Below are 26,053 nucleotides of genomic sequence, written 5' to 3' on the forward strand. Positions count from 1 at the left end.
ACGTTGGTCTCCAGCCTCAGCAAGAGCAAGAGCCTGTCTCCACAAATGAAGAGAAAAATTAGCCGGGCATGGTGGTGCACCTGTAGTCCCAGCTACTTGGGAGGCTGAGGCAGGAGGATCACTTGAGCCCAGGAGTTTCAGGGTGCAGTGAGCTATGAAGATGCCACAGCACTCTAGCCTGGGCAACAGAGTGAGAGCTTGTCTTAAAAAAATAATGATGTCAGTGATAGACACTGGCTAGATGCATACTTAGTGGAGTCTGCTCTTTTCTGGGAACAGGTAAACTAGATTTTGTGGCCTTTTTGGATCTAGATAGGGTCATAAAAATAGTTCTGGCCAAAGGGAAGTGGGTGAAATGATGTGCCTCATTTTCACATTTGGCCCCTAAAATATGCCATATGATTCTCCACGTTTTGTTCTCTACTGATTGGCCAGCAGAGAACATGGTAGAAAACTCTGATTTGAACTCCCTGAAGAGAGCAAAGCCACAAGACAGAAAAAGCCTGGATCTCTGAGTTACCACATGGCATAGCACAACTCAGGAAAATCTATCTGCCTTGAGCTTTTGTTGGCCAAGAATTAGCTCTTTATTAAATTAGGCCACTGAAATTTGGGTGTCGTTATTTGTAGGAACTATTGTCAATCAATCTGGCTAATAACATGTTCATTTGGAATAAATATAACTCATATGTGAATTAATCAAGAGGTATGTTTTGGTATTTGTTGTGGAATTGTAATGATAAAAATATTTAATATTCATTCAATTCCAGGAGTCGTCCAAAGTCTAATAAATTTATTCTCTAATTTTATCATATAAGAAACGCTATGTGGTATATGCTATTGTGGTCTTCATCCATTACAATGGTCAAGAAACTAAAGTTCAGGGAGTTGGAGACATTGACTTAAGATTATAGAATTGAAAATGATGAGGCCAGAATTTGAATTCATGCAGTCAGAGATAAATGCTATCTACCTAACTATGTACTGTCTCTCACTGGTAGATACCACAATTTATGTTGGAAAACTAATGTCATTTCAAGAAGGTAAACATGGTTTAACAACACCCAATACAATCCTCTTCATTTTATAGACTAATGTAGGAAATCCATTTCACTCTTGGCATAGCAATAGAAATTCTTTCCCCAGTGTATTCATTCATAAATATCTGTATTTATTGGTGGGCTGGTGTCAACCCTTGTTTTTGACAGCCAGATAGAACTTTGATTTCGTTCTCAAAACCTCTACCAAATCATCGCTACCATTAGGCAAATAATAGATGAATCATACACACACATACTCTTCTAACCCTAGCCAAATGGACATTTGAATAATGGAAATCTCTCTTGAAACTGGCCGACAGACATTGTCTATTTATTGTTTGTTATTAATATCTGGTTTCATTTCACAATAGCAACGACCATTAAACCTGCAATGACAGCAAGCTGAAATTGGATAGTCAACAATTCTAGCTTGGTTTTGGTGAAGGCCTCTTTTGAGCAGTAGTTTGTCTATGGAATAATTCATCCCATCCCTTGATTCTCCTTGACTTTTGAAGGCAATGCTCCATGGTGAGCCCAAGGGCTAAATGTGTACTGAAATGCAAAGGATGTCGCGTGTCCACCCCACCTCTGCTTGTGTTATCATCTTCCTCCCAGGTGGGAGAAGAGGGTCTGAACAAACATAGCTCTTGATTTAGAAGGCGAACTTGAGAATTTGAATGGAAAGACCACCACCCGATTGCATTTGGCTGTTTCTACTGCATTGCCCCTGCTGTGGGCTGGGCCGCCACAGAGCATCGTGTCTTGCCATTTCTCTACATTTGTAGCAAATCCTTTTCTGCCTTCTCTGACAAAACAGTCCTGTTGTTATCCGCTGTAAATGTATTAAAAACACACAAGGGCATTTTAGTACGTGTATCATGCATGCAAAATATTACTGCCTGACAGCCTCCCATTGGCAAGCGAAAAGAGGTTCTATTGAAGGAAACAGCAGTTGCAAACAGTGAGCAGTGCACAGGGAAGGTAATTGTTCCTTTAACGTTGGTGGCACACGCTTGCAGAAGATGATGCTCCTGCCTGCCCCACCTACACCCAGAGGACCTGCTAGACAGCAGCCAGCCTCTCTCCGGGACCGAGCTGTCATTGCAAACTCGAGTTCCTTCTCTCTTTCCGAGCAAAGCTCTCCCCCCAAGCTCCCGGCCTCGCCTTCTTGAGTGAAAGCTCTGCGAGAGCCCCCTTCTAAATTGCCTCGCACGCGCCGTGCTGCTCTTCAAACTGACAGAACAAAGAGCCAGACTCCAAAAGTCTGGTCTGAGTGATTTGTTAGTGGCGCTGGCTGATTACCCCGTACTGGGCTCCGAGGACCGGCCGGGTGGTGTCCGTGCTGCGGAGCTAGACCTCGCTGCGTCCCTCCCGGGTTGCTTGCTAATGAAGGGTGAGCTGCTTAATCAGGGAAACACACGCTAACGAGAGACTGAGAGAGAGACAGAGAGACAGAGAGACAGAGAGAGACAGAGAGAGACAAAGACAGAGAGAGAGAGACAGAGAGAGACAGAGAAAGACAGAGAGAGAGAAACAGAGAGAGAGACACAGGGACAGAGAAAGACAGAGAGACAGAGACAGAGAGAGATAGAGAGATAAAGACAGAGAGAGACAGAGACAGAGAGAGACAGAGAGAAACATAGAGAGAGACAGAGAAAGAGAGACACAGAGAGAAACAGAGAGAGACAGAGAGAGACAAAAACAGAGAGACAGAGAGAGACAGAGAAACAGAGAGAGAGACAGAGAGAGACAAAAACAGAGAGATAGAGAGAGACAGAGAGAGAAACAGAGAGAGAGACAGAGAGACAGAGAGAGAAAGAGAGAGACAGACGGAGAAAGAAACACAGAGAGACAGAGAGACAGAGAGAGAAATAGAGAGAGACAGAGACAGAGAGAGAAACAGAGAGAGACACAGAGAGACGGAGAGACAGAGACAGAGAGAGAGACAAAGAGAGACAGAGAAAGAGAGAGAGACAGACAGAGAGAACACACAGAGACACAGAGAGACAGAGAGAACAAACAGAAACCGAGAGAGAAACAGAGAGAGACAGAGAGAGACATAGAGAGACAGAGAGAGAGACAGAGAGAGAGACAGAGAGACAGAGAAAGACAGAGAGACAGAGAGAGACAGAGAGAGAGAGAGAGACCGAGAGAACACACAGAGACACACAGAGAGAAGACAGGGGACAAAACAGAGTCCATTGCCGCCCCTGCCCCCTACCCATCAGTGGCAGTGGAATCACGTGGACCAGGAGTCCCCAAGTAGAGGGACTGTCATCTGGAAGGACTAACCAGGCCTGCCTTGTTTGACACGCGTGTGTGTGTGTGTGTGTGTGTGTGTGTGTCTTCCAGAGCGGACGCCGCCCCAAGCAGCGGTCCTGCGTCCCCAACAACAGCTATTTAGCGTCCCGAGCCCCCAGCGTTCCCGCCTGTCGCTGCGCCCTTCTCCTGCCCGCCGCCAGCACACGCGTCTGGCCGACAAGGGCCACGTTGCTGTTCTGACATAATGAACCGGGAGACATGCTTTCCGAGTTCTGAGGCCGGCGCGGTGACGCTGGCGGGGTGACATGTGTCCTCCCCGCGAGGCGCCCCGGCCGTACACTCACCACACTCGGCAGGACAGACGTTGACCTGCTCCAGGCGACATGTGCATGTGACACACGATTGCTTTTAGACAGCTGTGGGCGTGCAGAGCAGCGTCTGTCACTATTATTGTTATTATAAGGGGTGGAATCCCGCAGAGTGTCCCGCCTTTACCGTTAGTCCTCATGCGCAGCGTGCACGTATTGAGCGCCAACTGTATGCGCACCACGCCGCCTGTGGTGGATACAGCGGTGATATTGGTGGGGTTTGAAACTCCCCACCAAGTAGGGACTATGCACAACAACGACGTGAGTGCACACTGTCTTGTGCACTGCCAGGAATGGGTTGGGTTGGAGATTGTCCACTCCTATTTCCAGGGTGATTCATTCCTTTGTACAGAGAGAAAGAAGAAAAAAAAAAAATGGGACATGATGAAACTAAAAAGCTTCTGCACAGCCAAAGAAACAGTCATGAAAGTAAACAGACAGCCTACAGAATGGGAGAAAATTTTTGCATCTTACGCATCCGATAAAGGGCTGATAACTAGAATATACTTAGAACTCACGAAAATCAGCAAGAAAAAAAAATCAAATAACACTATTAAAAAGTGGGCAAAAGACTTGAACAGAAACTTTTCTAAAGAAGACAGAAGAATGGCCAACAAACATATGAAAACATGCTCAACATCTCTAATCATCAGGGAAATGCAAATCAAAACCACAATGAGATATCACTTAACCCCAGTGAGAATGGCCTTTATCAAAAAGTCTCCAAACAATAAATGCTGGCGTGGATGCGGAGAGAGGGGAACACTCCTACACTGCTGGTGGGACTGCAAACTAGTTCAACCTCTGTGGAAAGCAATATGGAGATACCTTAAAGCGATACAAGTGGATCTACCATTTGATCCAGCAATCCCATTGCTGGGCATCTACCCAAATGATCCAATGACACTCTACGAAAAAGACACCTGCACTCGAATGTTTATAGCGGCACAATTCATAATTGCAAGGCTGTGGAAACAGCCCAAGTGCCCATCAATCCAAGAATGGATTAATAAAATGTGGTCTATGTATACCATGGAGTACTATTCAGCTCTAAGAAACAATGGTGATATAGCACATCTTATATTTTCCTGGTTAGAGCTGGAACCCATACTACTAAGTGAAGTTTCCCAAGAATGGAAAAACAAGCACCACATGTACTCACCAGCAAACTGGTATTGACTGAGTAGCACCTAAGTGGACACATAGGTATAGGAACTTTCCTGTAGTGGAAGCAAGTTGGTCAATGCTACATGATGAGAGGCCATAGTTATGTAATTTCTTAGGAACTATTTATGAAAATTCATCCAGACAGACACTAATGAACATTTTGAAACAAGCTAAAAATGAAATTTACTAACATTGTAGAAAGTTCATTTTCAATGAAAAATAAGAGTTAATTGTTAATTAAAAAAAAACAAAAACTTGCCATTTAAAATCATAATCGACTCCAAAAGTTTGGAGCCTTCCAAGGCATGGGGTTAATATCTGGCCTCTCCTTTGGCAAAATAACGTCTGGGGAATTTGGATCCTAAAAGGGACTTCCCCCCGCCCAAACCACGGTGCAGGAGCGAGTCTTGCTCAAACTGCCCTACGTAAGGTACGAGCTGAGAAGTGTGGGGTGGGTGGCCCGGGGACACTTGGGGGAAACAGGAGTGCAGCATGATGGCAGGAGACTGGGACCTCGTCGGGGAACAGCAGCCAGCGAGAACGACCAGGTGACACAGGTAGCAATGCCGATACCTAACATCTAATTTTAAATCACTTCCTAGCTGATATTTTGATATTAATAATTAATTAATAAAATCCCCCTGACCATTGTTTGTTTTTTAAGCTTTTTTTTAAAAAGAGCTTTTATATAATGCAATAATTGACAAGGAACATATAAAATGTGATGACTGTTGACATATGGGTGCACCAAGAAACCGTCCCACCATCCAGGCATCAGACATGTCCATTCCACCTCCCAATCGGTTTCCACACGTCCCTTTGTGATCCATCCATCAGTCCCCCTTCGTCACCAGCAATCCCTGACCTCTTGTCTCTTAGAGATTAATTCAACCTCTAGAGTTTCATCTAAACTAAATCACTCAGTTTGTACTTTGCTTTGTGAAGTTTTCACACAGAATATATTTTTTTTTGAGACAGAGTCTCACTTTGTTGCCCAGGCTAGAGTGAGTGCCGTGGCGTCAGCCTGGCTCACAGCAACCTCAAACTCCTGGGCTCAGCGATCCTCCTGCCTCAGCCTCCCGAGTAGCTGGGACTACAGGCCCACCTACTACGCGCCACCATGCCCGGTTAATTTTTTGTATATATATTTTTAGTTGGTCAATTAATTTATTTCTATTTTTGGTAGAGACGGGGTCTCGCTCAGGCTGGTTTTGAACTCCTGACCTTGAGCAATCCGCCCGCCTCGGCCTCCCAGAGTGCTAGGATTACAGGCGTGAGCCACCACGCCCGGCCAGAATAATTTTCTTGAAACTCACTCAGATTGTTGCATATAAAAAACAATTTTTTTTTGTTTTTGCTGAGTCACAGTTGCATGAATTGACTTTATCCATTTTCCTGTTGAGGGGCATTTGTGTTGCTTTCAGTTGTTGGCTGTTATAAATAAAGCTGCTATGAAAAATGTGTGTTGGGGTTTTTTGGGGCAGACATTTCCCTGGGGGAAAATTGGAGAGTAAAATGCTGAACCATCTATTACGTCCTCCCCATTGTTTCCTGATTTTTGAAAAACTTTGATGAAGATCTGATACGCGTACAATCCAATGACGGCAGCATTGAGAATACAGAGACTGGAGTCACATCTAATGAAGCCGGTCAAAGATCCAGGAATATCTGGGTGGGACATGGACAGGTACTTGCAATGAGTGACTTGGGATTGGGTATGCGACAATTCCACTTTTCTCAAGTATTTCAGAGACTTAAAAAAGAAGGCTGGGCTGACACTGGAGTGATACATTTGTTTATTAAGCTATTCATTCAACTGTTTATTGAACAGCTACTATATCCCAGGGAGTCCAACGAGGACTGGGGATATCAAAGTGAACAATATGGACACGATTCTTGTGCTTAGTTGAGCTTAGGGTCAAAACTAAAAGGATGCTTATATGTCTACTTGGCAGCCCTTTGACAACTTATTAGCATCCTTTGTGATCTATCTACCCATAGACCAGGTTTTCTATTTTCTCCCTCACTTCTTCCTGGCTTCCTTTGTGTTAGGCAAATTAATTTCTTTATTGCCTCCTATGGTTTTAGATTTTGCTTCAAATTTTATCACACGGAATGCCTTCTTTTCTCCCCACCTTGTCAAATCTTGCCAGCAGCTTTCCATACTTGATCTTAGCCAAAATGCCAAGAAGCAATTGCCAGCAATTTTTTTTTTTTTTTTTTTGGAGACAGAGTCTCACTTTGTTGCCCAGGCTAGAGTGAGTGCCATGGTGTCAGCTTAGCTCACAGCAACCTCAGACTCCTGGGCTCAAGTGATCCTCCTGCCTCAGCCTTCCGGATAGCTGGGACTACAGGCATGCGCCACCATGCCCGGCTAATTTTTTCTATATATTTTTAGTTGGCCAATTAAGTTATTTCTGTTTTTAGTAGAGACGGGGGTCTCGCTTTTGCTCAGGCTGGTTTTGAACTCCTGACCTTGAGCGATCCTCCCGCCTCGGCCTCCCAGAGTGCTAGGATTACAGGTGTGAGCCACTGCGCCCGGCTGCCAGCAGATTTTTAAACCCTGCCTTGGAAAACCTGGAGCTTTTCTGACTCATTTGGTCTGGAGTGCAGTCCGAGCGTTATGATTTGTAACAACTGCAAAGACGATTGTAATGTGTAGCCAGGGTTGAGAAGCTAAGTGATTTTCTTGACATCATTTCCTATGATTGTACTTGACTGTAACATTTCTCTGTTCCTTTGCATTTTCTTCTATCCCCTATCACGGGAGAAGGGGCCCTCCTTTTTTTAAAGGTGAACCTTTGCATCAGGGTTTTATACCCGTCTCTTTCACCATGTCCAAGATGTGTCTATATCAACCATTGCTCTATTTCCTTGTATTTTCTGTCTTGCTCTTCTGACTCCTTCCTCCCTGGGAATGCATGCTCAGGTGTACTAGAGCCCATGAATGCTCTTTGCACTAATTTTTCCATCATCAAATTCCTCCGAGGGGACCTTAACACATACTATTTCTTTATCCACTCCCTCCTTAATCCCTCACAATCGGCTTCCATCCCCACACAAATGGACCTGATATTTTAAAGCTCAAGCAAGAATGCATGGTAGGTGCTTAATACGTATTTGTTGAATGAATCGGTAAACCCACGAACACGTGACTCTTTCTAATCACCATATCAATGACCTTTAATCGGTTCCTATGATCCAAGGCCAGTCAGGCCCATGACTCTGTCCTAGTCTTCTTCCTTTTATTATTATTATTTATTTCCCAAATTCTGTGGGTACAAAATATTGTTAGGGTTACATGTCTTGCCCCTGCCCCCCCCGCCCCACCCTACTCTGCCAGAGCTTCAAGCGTGTCCAGTCTCCAAGTGGTGCGCCTTGCACCCACCATGAAAGTGCGTACCCTTCCCCTTCTCCCCCCTTCCACCTGTTCGCCTCCCATTAACAAATTTTTTCTTTTTTTTAGACATTTTGGTTACAGTGTGTTTCTTTGCCTCTCCCTAAAAAGGGATAGAGGTAATCCCTTCCCCCCTACAATGCTCATCACATCCTTAAGATGTGGGTCTCCCCGACCAGATCCCTGTTGAACACTGCAATTATTTGAACACCATAGTTTTTGTCAGTACCAATTTGATGGCGAGTAGACGTGTAGCCCATTTTGCAGGTCTTGAGTCGTCTCGCTTTGTATTACAGGCTTAAGCTTAACCCACGATAGCATGAACGGTGCTAGCTCACTGCCGTCATCCTGTTTGTTTCTTTTTTTTCCTTTTCCAAACATTCCTCTATAACCCACTTTTAAGGGATGTGTGTTGCTCAATGTTTAAGGGTTCTGGCATTCCAAGCAGGCCCTTGACACTTCCTAGCTGTATAATTTATGACAAACTGCCCCACCTCAATGAACCTCACTTCTTCATCCATAGAGAGGAGATAATTACATAATAGGATGTTTTAAAGGTTGATGCGATATTTGAGTGCCATTGCAAAAACAATAAAAGCTCAGTGAATGGGAGTGGGTATTAGCATTCCCGTGGCGATAAGCTCCCTATGGGCAGTGGCCCTGCCATGTTTTCCACCACTGTGATTCTGCCCTCAATATCTGCATGGTATTCAGCACAAGGAGCTTGGGAGCTCATTCACTCTTCAGCATTCTCCTTCGTGCCAATGGCTGCTGCATCTAAACTGAAATCAGACTTGGCCTCTGTGCTCTCCACATTTGTTGTCTCTTAGAAGTTTCCCAACAGAACATTCCCAGATGCATCCCTTTGATACTTGAAACTCTCCACTCTTAAAAAAAAAAAAAAAAAAAAACCACTATTCTCTCCCCTTAATCCTTATTATTCATATATATTTACTTATTACATGTATTTCTTTCTTGCACTTATATATTTGGAATGGCCTCCAGACAGTTCTTCCTGCCTCTTTGCTTCTTGGCTCTAAGATAATTGCACTTGCAACATGCTCTCTTCCTAATGTGTAGCTTAATATATCAGCTACCTCTACACTGACAACCAGAACCAAAAAAAAAAAAATAATTTTTTTAAAAGTTCATGCTCCTTATTCTGCCATTAACTTGACCTTTATTTTATTTTATTTTATTTATTTATTTAATTTTTTGAGACAGAGTCTCACTTTGTTGCCCAGGCTAGAGTGAGTGCCGTGGCATCAGCCTCGCTCACAGCAACCTCAAACTCCTGGGCTCAAGCGATCCTTCTGCCTCAGCCTCCGGAGTAGCTGGGACTACAGGCATGCGCCACCATGCCCGGCTAATTTTTTTTCTATATATGTTAGTTGGCCAATTAATTTCTTTCTATTTATAGTAGAGACGGGGTCTCGCTCTTGCTCAAGCTGGTCTCGAACTCCTGACCTCGAGCGATCCGCCCGCCTCTGCCTCCCAGAGTGCTGGGATTACAGGCGTGAGCCACCGCGCCCGGCCTTGACCTTTATTTTAACAGAAAACTTTCTTTTATCTATAAGTAAAAAATTAAAAAATATTTCTTTGCTAAGCAAGCAACATGTAGGTACATTATTATTGTCAAAAATAATAGCTGGAATAACACAGATGTGTCAAAATAAAGGGAAAATCTCCACTTTGCTGCGGCTTGCCCCTTTCTCACTACTGTTGTTTGATTAATTTATTTGATTCCTATTATCAGTTTGGGATTATCAGCTTTTTCAGACGTTTTACATATATTCATGAACATCTGCGTATTTGATTTTACATAATGTAAATGGGGCCATGCTGTATTTATTAATGTGAAACTGGACTTTCCCCCCTCTTTATTATATTATATCTTGGAGATGATCTTGGAGAGATCTTTGTTCTGCTTCACCCTACAGAGCTACTGCATGTTATTCTCCAATGCAGTTGCACCATAATATGGACGAGCCTTTATTGATCAATGATAAACTCTACTTTGCTATGTTTATTTCTCGTGACTTTCATATACGTAAATTTTTAACCAAATAAAAAAAAGCACATTTCAAGCTTTTTTGTCTCCACCTCTTTGGGCACGCCATTCTCCTCCTATTCTTTACAGAGAAACTCCTACTCATACTCCAAAACCCAGCTCAAATGTAAACTTACACATGGAGTCCTCTGCACCATGTTAAAGGTGATGCCTTATACCTCTTACTCTTCCTCCTCAATCATTCGAGCGTAGAAACTGAGGTTTTTGAACTCGGACAGAGTTAAACCTAGTGTCCTACATATAGTAAACTCTGAATCCATTTATTGCCTAAATAGGGAAACAATTTTTAGTATTTTGTTATCTAACATGTATACACATGTACATTATAAGCACCTCCAATGTAAAAATGTACCTCTAGTGGCTTCAAATAATGTGTACTGTGATGATTTGTATGCTGGTGCAATGGCTGCCATATTGTGAACAAAGGCGGGTCCTTTTCTTACCAAATTGCACCAAAAATGCCCTTCAGTCGATACATTATGGGAAGCGACTGCAAAGAAAAGAGAATGAATTACCAGGATCTCCAAGAGGATTTAGAATTGAGCTGGATAATCCTAAAAGAAGTGTGTGTGGGGGGGTAGAATTGAGTGGTATCTCCATTGTTGATCCCTTTCCACCCTTTTTTTCAGGGAAAAGAATTCTACATTCCAGCAGAGAACCACGGCAGTTTGTTCTGGAATGGTTATAGATCCCGCAGTAGCAATCCAGATATTCCCTGGGTTGAGTTGCTCCTGAATCTTGTCTCCTCCTAGACATCCTAGGATACATCCTTCCTTATCTGAACTGGTTGAGTTTCTATGACTTGCAGTGGAAAGAGACTCGCCGAATTGTATGGGAGGTTTAATTAATTTTATATATTTCTTCCGACTCTATTTTCTCCCCATCTCTTTTTAGAGGATGTATGTATGCTGATTACGTCCTCTAAATCTAATTGTTTAATCTCTGCTTTCTAACTCCCAAAATATTCACAGAGTGGAAAATGTTTAATTTTGCGAAGGTATGCCAAAAGTGATCTACAAAAATGGCTTAAAATTGGAGGCAGAATCTTATGCTAAAATGAATGGCAAGGAATAAAGAAACTGTGATGTGGTTTGTGCTGATCTGGTCTTTCATCAGTTCTATTCAATCTACAATAACGAGAAGTGGGAATTTATGTATGTTTAGTACCCACTCAGTACAACTATGTCATGAAGTTTACTCATGTCATGTAGATATTATTATCCTGATTTGAGCCATCTTTTTAAAAAAATTGAATAATTTTCAGAGTTCCGTTCTTGCCCAAGGTCATCTAACTATTTGGTAGAATAGATGGAAGATTAGAACCCAGCTGGGTCTGATTTCTCAATCTTCCTTCTCCAACATCCAGGATGCTGTGCAATTAGGTTGGATATTGATTGTGCTCCTAAAGTATATTTGCAACTTTAGGCAACTGTCTTGAAGTTCATGCTTGAAGTTTCATTCATGGCTTGATCATTATTTTTTGGGGGGACAGGGAAACAAAACCAATCATTTTCTAGGGAGAAGTATATTGCTAACTAGAGAGTAAGAGATTTGAATTTGGAGATGTGCGTTCTAGTCCTATTTTTGTCCCATTTCCACCAAAGACTCTGTGCTTATGAGGCTCAACTTTTCTTAGACCTTAGTTTCTTCCTCAAATGAATGGCATAAATGTGGATCATCTCTATGTCTATTCTAGCATTTTGCTAGTGGTAAGCGCTTCCCCAGCACACTGTACGTTAGAGATCATGTCACCTTGTGTTATTATTTGCTGGCTACCGTCACATCTTATTCAACTCTGTGTTCCCCGAAGAGATCATCAATAAATATTTGTTGAATAAATAAATGAGGCAATGAAGCATGTTTACTCTTGCGTACAAAACATTACTTTTCATTTTGCTTGTGTGTGTGTGTGTTTTTTTTTCTTTCACTGACCAAAGAAGTAATCTTTGAAATTGCAGAAAATATCTCTAATTTTGCTGGTGAGAAGTAAAAATAGGTTAGTAATAGAATCGAGTACTCCAATATTCTATACATCTGTGTGGATTTTACACAGGACTTTCCTTTAATTAGAAGCCCAAGATAAATAAGGAGTTCATGCAACTTTAAAAATAAGAGATGTATTTTCATGTGTAAAATGGCCATTTTAGAGAGCCATAGTAATTCAACTTTTAAGGCTGGGTAACTGAGCCATTCTGGTGAACTTTCTGTGTGAATGAGCCCTTCCTTAATCGGCCTTTTCTGTATTATTCCATCCTGGGAAAGAAAAGCAATAGTAGCTAAGCCAGAAACAAGCAGGATAACAAAAAAAAAAAAAAAATCCCTTTTCAATAAATGGTGCTGGGAAAACTGGATAGCCACCTGTAGAAGGCTAAAACAGGACCCACACCTTTCACCTCTCACAAAAATCAACTTACGCTGGATAACAGACTTAAACCTAAGGTATGAAACTATTAGAACTCTAGAGGAAAGAGTTGGAAACACTCTCCTAGACATCGGCCTGGGCAAAGAGTTTATGAAGAAGTCCCCAAAGGCAATCACAGCAGCAACAAAAATAAATAAATGGGACATGATCAAACTACAAAGCTTCTGCACAGCCAAAGAAATAGTCATGAAAGTAAACAGACAACCTACAGAATGGGAGAAAATTTTTGCATCCTACGCATCCGATAAGGGACTGATAACTAGAATATACTTAGAACTCACGAAAATCAGGAAGAAAAAACCAAATAACCCCATTAAAAAGTGGGCAAAGGACTTGAACAGAAACTTTTCTAAAGAAGACAGAAGAATGGCCAATAAACATATGAAAAAATGCTCAACATCTCTAATCATCAGGGAAATGCAAATCAAAACCACAATGAGATATCACTTAACCCCAGTGAGAATGGCCTTTATCAAAAAATCTCCAAACAATAAATGCTGGCGTGGTTGCAGAGAGAGGAACACTCCTACACTGCTGGTGGGACTGCAAACTAGTTCAACCTCTGTGGAAAGCAATATGGAGATACCTTAAAGCGATACAAGTGAATCTACCATTTGATCCAGCAATCCCATTGCTGGGCATCTACCCAAAAGATCCAATGACACTCTACAAAAAAGACACCTGCACTCGAATGTTTATAGCAGCACAATTCATAATTGCAAGGCTGTGGAAACAGCCCAAGTGTCCATCAATCCAAGAATGGATTAATAAAATGTGGTATATGTATACCATGGAGTACTATTCAGCTCTAAGAAACAACAGTGATATAGCACATCTTATATTTTCCTGGTTAGAGCTGGAACCCAAACTATTAAGTGAAGTTTCCCAAGAATGGAAAAACAAGCACCACATATACTCACCAGCAAATTGGTATTAACTGAACAGCACCTAAGTGGTCACATAGGTACTGCAGTAATAGGGTATTGGGCAGGTGGGAGGGGGGAGGGGGGCGGGTATATACATGTATAATGAGTGAGATGTGCACCATCTGGGGGATGGTCATGATGGAGACTCAGACTTGTGGGAGGAGGGGGGGAAATGGGCATTTATTGAAACCTTAAAATCTGTACCCCCATAATATGCCGAAATAAAAAAAAAAAAAAGAATCTGTGGCAAAGCAACAGGATTAACTTTTTTTTAAATCCCATTACTTGTGTTTGTGAAGAAGTAAGCAACGTGGTTTTTTGTCTTTGTTTAGACATTGGACAATAAAAATCACAAGAATATATATTTTTGACATACTTTTTTTTGGTGTTCTTTGGAATTTGGACCCTAATTAAAAAATATGTGTTTCCTAGCCCTTCTTACTGTGAAAATCCTTGGCAATATAAACAGATGCACTGGTTGGCTTTTAATTCTGACACCAGACTGTCTGAAATAATAGCTCTAAGAAAGTGTGAATTCTTTCATTCCTCAAGCTTCAATTATAAGTACTTAATTTGTTTCTCTTTCTACTGCTGACTATCATACCAATCTGGTTTAGTTTTCATCTGGCTAAACACGGTGCACAGGAGAAATCCCTCATTTTGGAAAGTTTCTTCTGCACGGGAAGACAGAAACAAGCTACAAGTCTGAGTTATTTTCAGACTCCAGGGCACGTCACTGTAATTTAACAATTAAGATATTAAGTAGCGTTCTGAAAATTTCAGTTAATATAGGCCCGTAAGATGACAGAATTAGGATCCTTGATAACCAGTTTGAAAACACTGAATATTTCTCATAAAAGTCGATTCATCGCTTGATAAATGAGCCAAGTTAATAGCGTACTAACTCATCCTGACCTTTCACAGTCAAAGATATCCTTCATTTTTTGTGTCCACTACTTTTTGTGCCTTGTAACCAATTAGCTGGCATGATGTTTTCACTCTGGGATGCGACTGTCCTAAGGACTGTGGATATTTTGGAAGAACTGCTAGGACTGACCTTCATGAATACTGTCCTAGTTCCACTTTTAAAATATCTCTCTGTAGAGGTGTGTTTGTATTTTCCAGGGCCAAAAAGCAAACCAACGAAAGGCAAATGATTGCTGGAACTCATGGTAAACTTAATGAAGAAGGTGTCTTGCTTTTCCATTTGTTTCCTTTCTAAGTCTACCGCTATATGCGTGTGTACACTTTGAGACGTTTTTGCCAGTTGTTTTGGTGCCTAAGGCTAAAGAAGTTTATTTCCCACTTGTAAATATGATGGCCAGAATGATTCAGCCTAAAATGTAATGAGGTATATGGTTGGAATTGTTACGCCCTTTATTTTTATTATCTCACTTAAATCCTCATGACAATCTTAAAGGCATTTTGCTAGTGCTGTTTCCCCCAAAATAAGACCTACCCTTAAAACAAGCCTTAGCAGGATTTCTAAGCATTTGCACAATAGAAGCCCTCCCCCAAATGTAAGACCTAGTGATGGGCATGGCTGCGCAGCGCATCTGCACAACCCATGCATTTCATCATAGAGCAGTAAAGAAGATGAGCAGCCCTTCTCATCTGCCCCATGAGAGCTCTATGGCTTGACATGAGAGATTGGGGCCAGTGGTTCTAAAGGAAATAGAGTCGCAAGAAATTCAGGATGGAATTCGAGGTTTGGAGAGTTAGGATGGTGTTCCAGAAGAAGACGACTTCACTCTATTTGAATAAATGTAGATTGTTGTACTGTACTTAAAAAAAAAACAACACATGCCCTGACAATAAGCCCTAGGGTGTCTTCTTGAGGAAAAATAAATATAAGACCCTGTCTTATTTTGGGGGAAAATGTGGTAGTATCTCCATTTTAGAGATGAGGACACTGGGACTTAGTGATGCTAAGTACCTTACCTGAGGTCACAGAGGCAGGAAGTGTTAGAAGCAAGCACTTGAACCAGGAATGGCCAGAGAATATCACCCAGTTTTCCCTGCTCCTAGGCACTGCAGCTAGTAATGTACCTAATGTTTTGCACACGTGACCCTATTTTATCCTTCCTAAAACCATTAATGTTGGTCATATCATACCTATTTTACAGATGGAGAAACCCAAACTGTGAAAAAACAATTTTGTTCAAGCTCACACAGTTGGTACGTAATAGAGATGGGCTTAGACCCAAGTTCTTCCTGGTTCCAATAACCCTGTGCTCAGAACCTTCATTCTAAACTGCATAATAATATTGTTTAGGGTTTTACAGTTTGTTATTTAAACCTAGTAGATGATACCAACACAATTCTTCAGTGTGCAATGACTGAACACACGGTCTTTGATGCCGGAAAGACTTGAGGCAATTTCCTGGCAAGTATAGGGCCGCTGATTGTCCTGCTGTTCTTGACATATTTGTAACAGTGATGAAAGGAGTCACTGAGGATACGTATTTCCAGGGGTAAAGGAGAGTTGGAATGGGGCTTCCAGAACATCTTCCTAACCTCTTTTACACGACACATCATTTAATTCATTTGCCTCCAATTAATCTCCCCCCAAAAAACCAAGTTGGCAATTACAACAGCTCTTCAGAATGGGCGGGAAGCACACGTAATGGCATCCTCTTGAACCTTTTGCAAAAACGCAACTATGATTTTGTCCATTTTAAAACGTTTTTCCCATTTGTGGGAAACTTGTTTTTGTAGGATTATATTTTTGAGAATACGAAATCTCCATGGCCTGTGGGCTCCGTGACCATGCCTTGGGGCAATAACTTGGACAAGCATGATAGCTTCTAAGTGGTTTCCTGTTTTTCTTGGCCTCATTGCAATCCTTTCCAGAACTTTCCTCCTTAGTAATGCGAAATGAAATTCATTGTGCCCATTATATCTGTTAAATGGTTTCCATTTTAACTTGAGAAAAATGTATTGACGTTCATGTGTTTGGCATGGAAAATGTGTATATCTATCGAAGACAGCAACTTGTCTGTTGGAATTACAGTGCATTATGTATAATGCTGCTTTTAGCTGTGCATGTACATTTCCTGGAATCTTATTGTGTCAGAGCTTGGAAAGTTTACACAAGCAGTGGTAATCTAATTTTTGTCTGGTGGGTGGCTGTGGAAATATGGAGTATTCGAAAAAGCAAATGTCTTGGCCATCTGTGCCAGGGAGTGGTTTGGTGGCAAGGGTGTCTAGGCAGGTGGGTAAAAAGCATCCATCAAAAAAAAAAGGTTTTAAAAATATTGCCCCGGGCGTAATCTAAATATTAATTTCCCAAGAGCAGAATGATATAACAGTTACTGTGACATGGTTTTTAGCACGTTTCTGGTTATCCTTTGTAGGAGTTCTAATTGCAAGGTTGAAGAATCTGTTTTTATCTTTCTCTTGCCTCTTAACGATAATCCTTCTCTAGACTATATTGTTTCCCCGGGTCTTTTGTCTTCTGCAGACATGAGCCTTTGGCTTGTGAACATCTTGTTAAGGTCTGTTGAGGATTAGGGGCTGTGACACGATTTTCTTACTGAGTCTTTTTATTGGGGATTTTGCAGCTGGTTTGTCTTGGAGGTCTTTGAAATGTCTTCTATCAAGCAACGATTTTCATTTTTCTTTGTCCTCCTCAAAATTGGGGTTGTCTTTGGCTCAACTGTTCCTGAGGTCTAGGTAATGAGTCGTGTTATTTAACAGGCGAGTGTGAGATGTCGCGTGTAGCAGCCGTCCTGCTGTCTCCCAGAGTCGCTTAAATCCTACTCCCTGAGCTGCTGCCGCACTGTGATGTAGTTTTCATTTTTTTTTTTAGCTTCAAGTGTATTTCAGTCATCCATCTAAAGCAGGGTTGCTTAACTTGGGCACTGCCACCCTTTTGGAGCTGGAGGATTCTTTGCTGCTGGGGCTGCCTGTGGGTTGGGGGTTGGGGAGCAGCATCCCTGGCTCCTACCCACTTGGTGCCAGCAGCACCTGCCCCAAATCTCCAGCGATCCCTCCCGCGATCCCAGGGGTGGGGGGTGGGGGGGGGTGGAATCACTCCCACCTGGGAAGCACTGATCCAAAGCAAGGTTGAAAGAGGAGGCTGTTGTGTGTAAAGGAATGTCCATAAAAAGCACTGAGCTCAAGCCAGGCAGTGACAATGCTGAAGGGGCTCTGTGTCTTGGAGGATCCATGGAGGAACTACATCACACGTCCCCGGAGAAAACACTGTCATAATTGTCTATAGTTTCCTAGCCTGAGTAGCAGAGGAGGTAAGGGGTCACCTTTTAACTGCTTTGCTTCTGATCAGCTAATTACCTGCTCACCTCGTGATGCCTCTCAGCTCCCCTCCAATGCAACTCGACTCACATAAGGAAGATCCTAATTCTTCTCAGACTTTCCACCTTAACTACTCTCCTTCCCTAACCTCCTTGCTCTTCTGTTTCCCCCACTGGTTTTCTTTGGCTTAAATGGGAACAAGGAGCCCATTTATTTCTTTAATCCACTTTACCACCTAATAGCACATTCTCTTCTGCGGGCCAGCTTTAACGAGATGCTTTCTAACTCCTTAACGCACTCCCGTAAAGAACTAACGTTTACCGTCATGAGACTGCTCAGGTCAAGCTGAGAAGCTGCAACACTGCCCACCACTGAGGAATAGACTTTTTCACGTTTAACTTTTTCTCAGCGCCTCTTTGAGTGAGTTGCATCTATTATACTTAACGGCAGTCTTATGGGCCTGTCAAAAGGGCATGCACGTTGCCACTGAGATATTAATTAAAATAACATGCAAACGAATGAAGTCATCAGATGCATCTGATGATAATAACAAGATTAGTTTTCTTTTTTTTTTTTTTTTTTTTAAATGCTGTGAGAGCCGTGGAGGTAGGCTAACAAATCTATTTGATCAATATATGGGATGTAAAAAGAAGAGGAGATGAGATTGACTGATGAATAAAATGAAACTGACAAACAGGCTGACAGCCAGCTGTGTAAGTCTCTTTAGGGCAAATGCAATTAACTTAGAATAATAGACTCAAATTTGATGGTTAGAAATGCATTTTTATTAACAATCACAGGCTGAATCATTATGCTCTTATGAATAAAATGGTACTTATATTTTGTGCATGTGTGTGCACGCATATATAAATACATACACATATGTCTCTGTACGTATATATCCATGCCTTTCGCATTCCTATGTGCTCTGCTTACAATTTGGGTGGAAAAGTTGATTTTCAGAATAATGTACTTTAAAAAGGAAATTCATTCATAAATTGTCTCTAGGACTATAAATTCTGAATATTCTCCCAAATTACTTATATAAAAATCATGCTACTTATCTGGTGCTATTAGACATAAAGCCAGTGAGCCCTGGTCCCAGAACTGCTGGTCCTGTGGGGATTTGGAATTGCAATCAGGGATTTACAGATTTCATTTTGAAGAGGAGAAGTCATTACTAGAAACCTAAGCTCATTTCCTCTCCTTTAATAGCTATTTTAAATCATTCATTTAGAAAATACATTAACTATTTAGGGTACTTGCAATGCATTTCTCTTGGCTGTAAGTCTGCATTTTTAAAAGAGTTTTTCTAAAATTATTTCAAAAGAAGATGAGAATTAGGGGAGAAAAAAAGACCAAATGAAATTTTGGTGATATAAAATCACTTTTGGATAACATTTTCCTCTCTTACTGCCTAAGAGAACACAACTTAAAACTTCAACAAAATATTAGAATATTAGCAAACTCTTTTGTTGTTTGAATGTTATATGGATGAAAAAAGTGCATGACTTGGAAAATTACAAACTGGATTTTAAATATGATCAAGAAATAGCACATAGTCGATGGTATCTTTAAATGAATTTGTTAATAATTTAAATAATAAAAGTTTTAATTCTGTACTTGTTAATATTGATGCCAGCCTTAGCTAGTAACTGGGTAATAAAAGGGAGAAAAAGATTACAGTAAAAAATAAGTAACTTTGATTTGTACAAAGAATTCAGAATATGGAGTCTTGCATAACATTTTGCAAACTGCTTTATATATATGTGTGTGTATATATATATATATATATATATATATTTTCAAATGCCTGAGTTATGTAATTGCTATTCTTCAAAAGGACATCATGAAGGTTGACAATTTAAAATGTGCTCTTCCTGTCACTATCCAATTTTTTTGAATGTCTACGGATGGTGTTAAAAACAATCTCCGCAGAAGAGGGCTGCCATTGCCAATTTAGGACACTGGCTTTGTTATTAGCGTAGGCATATTAGATCATCCTTTTGCTCTTCCTGCCTGCTTTGTTCTTTTGATATGGCAGGGAACTGAAATTGACAACAGCCTACATTTATATAACAATAACTTGCATTGTTAAATATATATGTGTAGATAGACAGAGAGTTCTTTTATTCCCAAAGATATCAAAGTTCATTACACACCAGGAAAAAAACCACGGATATATGCTGACAATTCTGGGGTGAACCTTAGCAACTATTTAAAAGCATAAAGTATTGACAGGCTTAAGATTCTTGGAATAAGTCTGTTATCCAGCGTGAGTTGGTTTTTGTGAGAGGTGAAAGGTGTGGGTCCTGTTTTAGCCTTCTACAGAATGTTTATAGCAGCACAATTCATAATCGCAAGGCTGTGGAAACAGCCCAAGTGCCCATCAATCCAAGAATGGATTAATAAAATGTGGTACATGTATACCATGGAGTACTATTCAGCTCTAAGAAACAATGGTGACATAGCACATCTTATATTTTCCTGGTTAGAGCTGGAACCCATACTATTAAGTGAAGTTTCCCAAGAATGGAAAAACAAGCACCACATGTACTCACCAGCAAACTGGTATTAACTGAGCAGCACCTAAGTGGTCACATAGGTACTACAGTAATAGGGTATTGGGCAGGGGAGAGGGGGCGGGTATATACATACATAATGAGTGAGATGTGCACCATCTGGGGATGGTCATGCTGGAGACTCAGACTTGTGGGGGGAGGGGGGGAAATGGGCATTTATTGAAACCTTAAAATCTGTACCCCCATAATATGCCAAAATAAAAAAAAAATTCTTGGAATAGTATGTCGTCATTTTTAATTCCTGATAATTTTATCCCCTTAGAAAATTTCTGTTTTCTTAATGAGGAGGAGAGGATAAAGGTCATGTTTTGTTACTTGGACAACAAACCAGAAGCAGTTTAGGAAAGTCAGCCAGGAAGTCACTGTTCGATCCACTGATTTATTAAAATAAATAATGAGAACCCTGATCACTGGATAGATGCTACTATAAATAGGGTTATCGGATTTAGTAAAGAAAAATACAGAATGTTCAGTTAAATTTGGATTTCAGTTAAATGCCATATAAATTTTTAGTATGAGGATGTCCCATGTAACATGTGTGACACACTTCATACTGAAATTGACAGGAAGATGCATTTTTATAACACTAAGTGGGGCACACTTCACACTAAAAAATTGTGCATCATTTATCTGAAATTTAAATTTAACTGAGGATTCTGTACTTAATCTGGCAATCCTAACCATAAAAGCAAGGCTTTGTGTACTCTTTAAGAAGTAGATCATAATGGAGGTAAAAGAAAGTTTTTCCAGAAAAATGTAATAGAACTTAATTTTTTTGTCATCCTTAAAACACCCTACCATCTTAAATGTTTGTAAATCTGTTTTCCTCCTCACAGAACAGAAACAATAATATATTTAGAATATATTTGGACATGACTCTTTTGTCAATAATTCATTATCACAGGTCCTAGATGGAATATTCTTGAACAATATAAGGCTCAGATCATAATAATCAGTGGGTGATCTGTTTCCATAACTGGCATGAAAGACAGCGATTTCTTTTCTTTTTTTCTTTCTTTAAGTTTATTTTCCTGAATGCCAGACATAATATCAAGCACAAGGTAGGTGATCAATAATCTATGTTGCTTGAATGAATTTATTCTCTGGCCATTGAATTGATTTCTTTTCTCCTTTCTTCTAACTTTTTATCATTTCTCTCCTATTTCAGACATAATGATAATGTTGTCTCTATGGCTTCATTTGCATTTCCAGATATTCTGCAGCATACACAGCACGAAATTTGACACCCCCTTCTAGCAGTAAGGTATAGGCAGCATTTCTCTGGCAGTATTTCTTAAAAAATGGAAAACAGAAAAGTTCTGGATGGGTGAGGATAAATCTGGAGATAGGAAGAATGAATGAAGTATTTTTTTAAGTCCACTAGGAAAGGTGTATTTTAGAAATTTAACTGTGTTCTTGAGCACTTCATATATATTCTTTATAATGCACTATATATCATCTAGTCTATGAATGAGTTAAGAATTTTCTAGAGGACTCTAAACATACAGAATTTTTATCTTAGGTACCGTACTAAGTTTTGAACCACAAACCCAAGCTGTAACTCCATTCTGTTAGAATCTTAATAAGTAACATTGGGTCTCTTTTAAAAGTCAGAATTTGTGACTCTGTAATTGCAAAAAGGAAGTCTCTTTATCTGCATCATCCTTATCATTGGTTTTGTTTCTACTGTATACATGTTGTTGGCATTTGCCAACACAATATAAAGCAAGGGAGAGGAAGGTAGCAAGGTGAGTGAGAGAGAGCCTAAAGGATGACTCAAGGTCACATACACATAAAATAGGATTATGGTCATCAAGAACACATAGAAACTAAAAATATTCATCGAGCACAAAATAATATCATAATTTTTTCCCTAAGTCTCTATCTGTTTTCTTATGGCAAAGAGATGCATATTTTCCTTTCAGATTAGATTCAACATTACATTAACAAATGAAGTAGAAGTTTGAAGTTGAGATGATCAAAATAAAAATCTGAACAAGTCGATTCAATTCATCTTTTTATTATTTGAAGGGTAGGGAGGTGAGTGGTAGAGGAGATGGGCCTAACATTTATGGAGCACCTACTGAATGCAAGCACTGTGCTAAGCAATGAGAATACTCTGACTTAAGGTCTCTGACTCCCTGACTCACAGTTTAATGGGAGAGACACAAAAGCCAGTTAAAGGATTGCAAAGCACTGTAATGAAGTGTTTTAAAGACATGGTATATTGTGTAGACATGATCCCATGTAGAATGTTATCAACCTTGCATAGAGACTGTAGGAATGTCATCGTTGGGGAGGTAATGCTTGACTTGAGTTCTGAAGAAGTTTATCAACTGGGCAAAGATGTTAAAAAAGCATTTTACATTGACAGCACAACAACTGCTAAAGTGTTGAGTCGTGAAGTAGCATTAGAAGCAGACTGGTCTGAACCAGAACGTAGGGTTCAGGGTAGAAAGAATTTCAGGAAATGGGGCTTGAGAAGTATGGGTAGCTCAGAACTTGGAGGCCCCATCTATCAGAGGAAGGAGAATTTAAAGCAGAAAAATACACAGTCAAATTTAGGAAGAGAATGCTGGCAGCAGATTGGAAGGGACAAGATCAGATTTAGAGGAGCAATGTTTGGGCTCTTGCACTCAATACTTGAGGCAAGAAGTAATGAAAGCTTAAACAGGGTGCTAATTTGCAACTGGAAATGGACGGGACGTAACAGATTAAAGAGTTAATGAACCAAAGGACTCAACAGCTCAGCGTACTGGGGAGTAGTGACAAGCCTGGTTAGTATAAGACAAGGTAGTAGTGAGTAGGCTGCCATGTGTGACAGGGTTGGTGACGGTTGTGGCCCATAGGACACAGGGGAAAGGAAATCAAGTGAAGGGAAGCGAATCAATTTAGTTGATGGTGAAATCTACTTCCCAGGAAATGGGCTAGGTAGCCTTACAAACATTAGTCCAATTGACAACTAAACCGTCATCTTTTTTCACTAGGGAGATCTATCCACTCTGGCTGAAGAAGAACCCTAAAGCTCACAGTCGATAAACATATTATCTATGGTAAGCTCACAGAGCTAGGAAATGATGGAGTGGGGGTCCCCACACAAGTCCCTTGAACCACAAAGTCTCCGATCTTTCCTCTACATTGCACATCCTGGGGTCAACTTCAGTCAACGTGGATGTGCGTGTTTGGACCCAGTCAAATAAAGATTTAATTCTACACAAGGGACCGTTTAAGTGATCTATCCAGGAGCAAGAGGAAGTTCCAGAGCTTTGTGTCTTTAATATTGTCTCACCAGTTCGAGGGGCAGAATGGGGCTCACTCGTTCATTGGCTCAGTCACTCATGATTGATGCAGCGCCTCTTTTCTTACTGTAGTTATAATCTGGAGCTACCCCAGGCTTTGGTGTCTAAGAAAAGAAGGAACTTACAGTGTGCAAGAATGAGCATCCAGTTGGATGCAATTTAGGAGACAACAAACAGATGCCTCCATAGCTGTGACCCCCATATTACAGAGGAAAAAGGAATTTCAATTTTTTCCCCCTCATATCTTACTCTTCCTGGTGAATCATCCTCCCCCCTGGTCCCCACGTTGTGCCTGCCCCTTCAGGTCTAAGTGAATTCTTTTCTTAAGACACATCATCACAGGTGCCCCTGCTGTGAAAATGAAAAAACAAGACAAAACAAAACAAAAAAAACTATGATCTTTTTGGCCACGGGAGAGCTGCCAATTCCACAGTCATCCTCCATTTAGTCTCCCTTTCCCTTTTTTGGATGTTGATGAGACATTAGGATGGCGCGAAGCCTGTTTGCTTCTTGCTGTATTTATTTTGTTAAGATTAGAGTTGCTAAGATACGGTAGTTATTGCACACTGTAGCCACTGATGCCAATGGTCATAAAATAAAGTACTGAAATTCCTTTATTTGCTAACTCTAATAAAAAAAAAAATTCTTGAGGGGGTGAGGGAATTTTCTGGCAAAAAAACAACCAAAACCCGAACAGTACACCAAGTGGCATATGTTATAGCACATAATTAGATCCACCAGTCTAGCTGATGTTGAGCTATTTTGGTTTAAAAATCCAGAGAGAAGTTCTGGCTTTGAGTTGTTTATTAAGTTATTGTTTTTAAATCAAGGGCGTGGTGCGGTTGTGCAAATTTTATGTCCCCTCTTCTATTTAGTGGTTAAAGCCAGGGAATTTCTTTTCCAATCTGTTGCTAGTTATTCTTCTCTGTTCAATAAATATTCGGGGGGATTTGGAATTTTTAACGCTTTCTTGCAACTTCTTGACTTGGGTCTCTTAATTCTTCTCATCTTGCATCACTAAAGCACTAAATCTCTATCATTCTATTTATTACTTCTACTCTCTTAGTACATCATTTATAAATTACTTGTAATTTTATTGTCGTCAATGACATTTTTTAGGTAATTGAGACGAAGCCACACCTTCTTGTTCTGCGGCTTTTGTTATTGACAACAGTGTGTATTTTTCTTTATAATGAATCATTTTTTAAAAAGCGCAGAATGTTTTTCAACCAGATTTAAATCAACTCCAGGACATTTCTTTGAGCTTGTAGGTAAATATTTTTTAACTAATACTTAAAAGAAAAACCATTAAAGTATTTGGGTGGAAAAATAGCCCCTGAGCAGCCAGTTTGGCAAAAGTTTGTTCAGTGAAGTGTGTGTAATTTCAAATTACTGTATGTTTTTATTCCACAAAAATTTCTAGCTTCCCCAGAACACTTCAAATACTAATATCCAGAGTTTCCACTGGCAATTCCTTTGTTTGTCCTGGAAGCATCTTGCAATTTGGGACTAAGAAAATATTGTGTTCCCTTTGGATTTATAGACATAAATATATGTATTTCTTCTTCAACACACAGTTCCTTTCAGGGGAAGCCAGGTTTAATGGGCAGATTGTCAAACAGTGAGAAGGCTTCATCAAGACTATACAGCATATTTGGCTAAAAAAAAAAAAAAAGTGATCTTCCATAAAATTGAATCTATTTAGAGAAAGATAAACTATTAAATAATGATATCCCAATGTGATTTGATTAAAAGTAATATTTTGTGAAGTCGTCATTAAATGCCTTTCCAGAGAGACTTGGGGAATATGCTGTACACTGTTGAATTGTATTCATTAAGCCAACCCTATAATACCCAGTGGAGCCTTATTCCACAACAAGCCTGTGGTTAATTGTAATTCCATTAGAGAAATTGCAAAAAGGTGGTTTCTGCCCACATCTCTGGAGACAAAAGTGGCTCCTCAAGTTCTATGGTGATTACTGTCTCAGGATTTTGAGATGCTAGTGCTTTGTAGAGTTTCAGTTCTAACATCTGACTTCTTAGAACTGAACATCCAGAAGGTAAAGTGTTTTATCACACCCTCAGTCTCCATGTTCTATGTTTGTTGTTCGTCTATGCCATAATAAGGGCACCATATGAATTTTATTTATCCGACAATGCATCCAGAAGTCTAAGGTTACAGATATACCAGGCACCTGCCTGCTTGCATAATAGTGGGTATATGTTGGATTGATTTATTGGTCCAATTTTTTCACTTTCTTA

At 40.4% G+C, this 26,053-nt stretch overlaps 1 protein-coding gene across 2 annotated transcripts in view; it reads right to left on the reverse strand.

Annotated features, from left to right (window-relative positions):
- MDFIC2 (MyoD family inhibitor domain containing 2) overlaps positions 1-26,053 on the reverse strand; it is a 102,906-nt gene that overhangs the window by 39,252 nt on the left and 37,601 nt on the right. The window contains exon 2 of one of the 2 annotated variants that reach the window (XM_020284843.2): positions 10,821-10,859. The exons of the other annotated variant lie outside the window; for it this stretch is intronic. Within the exon in view, the coding sequence (XP_020140432.1) occupies positions 10,821-10,859 (39 nt within the window). The remainder of the gene's footprint in view (positions 1-10,820; positions 10,860-26,053) is intronic. 2 annotated transcript variants of the gene reach the window in all.

The sequence above is a fragment of the Microcebus murinus genome, chromosome 28 (assembly GCF_040939455.1).
Source record: "Microcebus murinus isolate Inina chromosome 28, M.murinus_Inina_mat1.0, whole genome shotgun sequence".
Lineage (NCBI taxonomy): Eukaryota > Metazoa > Chordata > Mammalia > Primates > Cheirogaleidae > Microcebus > Microcebus murinus.